A 3,092-nucleotide genomic window follows, 5' to 3' on the forward strand; every position below is an offset into this window, starting at 1 on the left:
CATCATATTCTCCATATCAACCACTTCTTCTTCAAATTTTCCTTCTATATTAACCTCCTTCGAACTTTCTAGAAACAAAAACACAGCTTTCTCTCAATCCCTCTTTGGTTTTGGATCTGTAATAGAAGTAGCAGTGGATGTCATGGTGCCGTTGCCGGTTGAACAAAGCGGCGAATCTACCGCCGGTGAGAATCAGAGATCTCTTCCGACGCCATTTCTGACGAAAACTTATCAACTCGTCGATGATCCTGCCATCGACGACTTGATCTCGTGGAATGAAGATGGAACGACGTTCATTGTTTGGAAACCTGCTGAATTTGCTAGGGATTTGCTTCCTAAATATTTTAAGCATAATAATTTCTCTAGTTTCGTTCGGCAGCTTAATACTTACGTAAGATTCTTATATTTTTAAGAAAAAAGTCTTATTTTTTAGTCCTTTTTTGGTTATTCTGTTTACATTGATTAACTTGTTTCGTGAAATTATTGTTTAGGGATTCAGAAAAGTTGTACCTGATCGGTGGGAATTCGCGAATGATTGTTTCCGGAGAGGAGAAAAAGGACTTCTTCGTGACATTCAACGCCGGAAAATCTCTCCGGCAGGGACTGCCGTTACTGCAGTTTCACCGACAATAGCGGTGAATGCAGCACAAACGGTGACGATAGCGGTGGCGCCGGCAGTGCGAATGGCATCTCCGTCAAACTCCGGTGACGAGCAGGTGTTATCATCGAATTCGTCGCCGGCTGCTACGGCTGCCGCTGCGGTGGTGCTAAGGACCACCACGTGTACAACGACACCGGAGCTTCTGGAAGAGAACGAACGGTTGAGGAAAGAGAATGCACAATTGAGCGAAGAATTAAATCGATTGAGGAGCTTATGTAATAATGTATACAATCTGATGTCGAATTACACGGGGAATCCGTCGGAGACGCCGGCAGGAATTCCAGAAGGAAGAGTTCTCGAATTGCTTCCCACTGGGCAAGTTGCGGCGGAGGTTGACGGCGGAGCCACCGCTACGCCGGCGGAATGCAGCGGTGTTAAGGCGGAGGAAGATATAAGCCCGCGGTTGTTTGGAGTATCAATTGGGGTAAAGCGCGTGAGGAGAAGCAGCGAAGAAGAATCTGAAAGAGAAGGAAGAGTGCAGGATCAAGTACAGCTGCACGGATCAGACGTGAAATCAGAGCCGTTGCCGTGGATAGATCGATTAGGCTAATGATTTGTTGGAGAACCAAAAAAGAAAAAAATTAAGAAGTGGTCCCCAGTAATTGGGTCCCACAAATGTTGGAAAAGAACACGTGTACAATGAAGGTAATTATCAATGTTGGTTCTGGGAGTTTCTGGAACAGCGAGAGCGGGTCAATGTTGTAAAAGGTCACTATATTTGAAAACTATTGTTTACAAAAAAGACCACAAAAAGCGGTGGAAAAGGAGAAAAAAGGTGGCTTTCAAAATGATCCATAATTGGATTGGAAAAATAGGGGAGGTGAGCTGGCCTAGTTGAAAAAGATAGACAAATGTGGGAATTAAGTCAAATGTTTTAGTTAGATGGGAAGTATTTAGGTTGCAAGTTGCAAAAGAATTTTTGGTTAGAAAATTGTTTGTACATAATTGAAACAAAATAATGCTGTATTGTAATTTAAAGTTCTTATTAGACTTACTGAGCTTTGTTCTTTTCCCTTTTTATCTTTTCCTTGCGTATCTGTTTTATTTTGTTTGAATTGTTATTATTAATTTAGTAATGCAAATGAAAAATATTAGTAGTATAATGTTAGTTAAGTTCTAGTACTCCTAGTATATTTGAATTCTTGACCTGGCTAAAATAATAAAGTTTTCATTTTTGGGATGTCATGAAATGGGATTATGGAGATATTCTTTTCCAAATATAAGATGACTGATATTTGAGATCCTTTTGAAAAGGTATGGGAGGAGTTTAAGTAGTGTGATTTATGTGGATGCAATTATGCAAACTATTTATGATGATCGGAATTGGTAATCTATATCTATATAGTATAAATGCAACATGCTGCAACATATTCTTTGGCCAAAAGAATATGTGTTATTGATATTACATGAAAACAAAGATATTTCTGTAAATCTGTTTATCATATTTTGTAATTTTTCTTTTCAAGATAGTAAATATCATAAAAATTGAGATTAACGAGATTACTATACAGTAAGTCGAAACATTTGCAAATACTCGATCTGACCAATATAGCGGAGCACACAGCTTATAACTGACAAAACTTTCGTGTATTATTATTATAAGTAGAACGAAGGAGTAGCATTTCTGCATTTCAATTAGTTCTGGAACAAAAACTAGATCAATAAAGAAGCAAACATGTCTCATCCGGCTTTAAGATAGATATGTAAACAAGAAAGGGATAAAAAAGCAAAATTGTGAACTATAAATCAAAGAATTAATGCAGATTTTAAGGGATAAAAAGGTAAAATTGTAAACTACTCTATAAATTTAGGAGTCAAAGAATTTAATGCAGATTTTAAAATAAAAATAACTCCTCCATTAATTTGTCGAAGATCCTTGACCGTTTTGACAATACTGGTTTGATAAATTATTATTGCCCTCTTTATTTTGGACTTGGCAAATATTATTACTTTAAGTTTGACCATTAATCACACGAACAAACCTGACTTAACCATAAAAAGAGACCGCATCTTTTAAACGACACTGTCTGTCTCCCACATCGACAATATACTGCACGAAGAGGTCCTTTATAGGAATGAACAGCGAAGATGAAGTTCACGGCCTATCTTGAACAGGATCTGTTCGATAAGCTTAAGTTCTAAGGAGACCAGAAACCGAGTCTGGTGGATGAAATTTAGCCTGGTGATGATCGTTCTAGACTTGGTTCATTGCAATGATCGTTCTCATCCTCATTTCGGATAATTAGAATGTTTAGATCGTTTTATTGTCCTAAAGTCATTAAAAATTATAATTTTATTGGTCCCAACTATTATTGAAAATGAAAATTTAAAAGGAGCTTGTTAGCCGGAGTTATAAAACTTTCATTTAACTTATAAGCATTAGCAATCTTTGTTGCAATGTCGCGTAATCTAATGCAACTACAATTAGGTT

The 3,092-nt window shown here is 37.3% G+C and overlaps 1 protein-coding gene across 2 annotated transcripts; it reads left to right on the forward strand.

Moving 5' to 3' along the window:
- Nucleotides 1-1,673, forward strand: LOC104101043 (heat stress transcription factor B-2b). Of its 2 annotated transcripts, none has more exons than XM_009608444.4 (2): nucleotides 1-391; nucleotides 492-1,673. In XM_009608444.4, the coding sequence occupies exons 1-2, from the start codon at nucleotides 143-145 to the stop codon at nucleotides 1,209-1,211; spliced, it is 969 nt and encodes a 322-aa protein (XP_009606739.1). In that variant the 5' UTR covers nucleotides 1-142; the 3' UTR covers nucleotides 1,212-1,673. The 2 variants fall into 2 exon arrangements, with proteins under 2 accessions (XP_009606739.1, XP_018627891.1); XM_018772375.3 differs by having other exon boundaries at nucleotides 253-391; nucleotides 500-1,673.
- The last annotated feature ends 1,419 nt before the right edge of the window (nucleotides 1,674-3,092 follow it).

Source organism: Nicotiana tomentosiformis, chromosome 8 (assembly GCF_000390325.3).
Source record: "Nicotiana tomentosiformis chromosome 8, ASM39032v3, whole genome shotgun sequence".
Taxonomy (NCBI): domain Eukaryota; kingdom Viridiplantae; phylum Streptophyta; class Magnoliopsida; order Solanales; family Solanaceae; genus Nicotiana; species Nicotiana tomentosiformis.

Coding starts and splice junctions, on each gene's coding strand:
- LOC104101043 (XM_009608444.4), top strand. CDS start 143: ATGGTGCCGTTGCCGGTTGAACAAAGCGGCGAATCTACCGCCGGTGAG. Junction 392..491: donor TTCGGCAGCTTAATACTTAC/GTAAGATTCTTA, acceptor ATTATTGTTTAG/GGATTCAGAAAAGTTGTACC.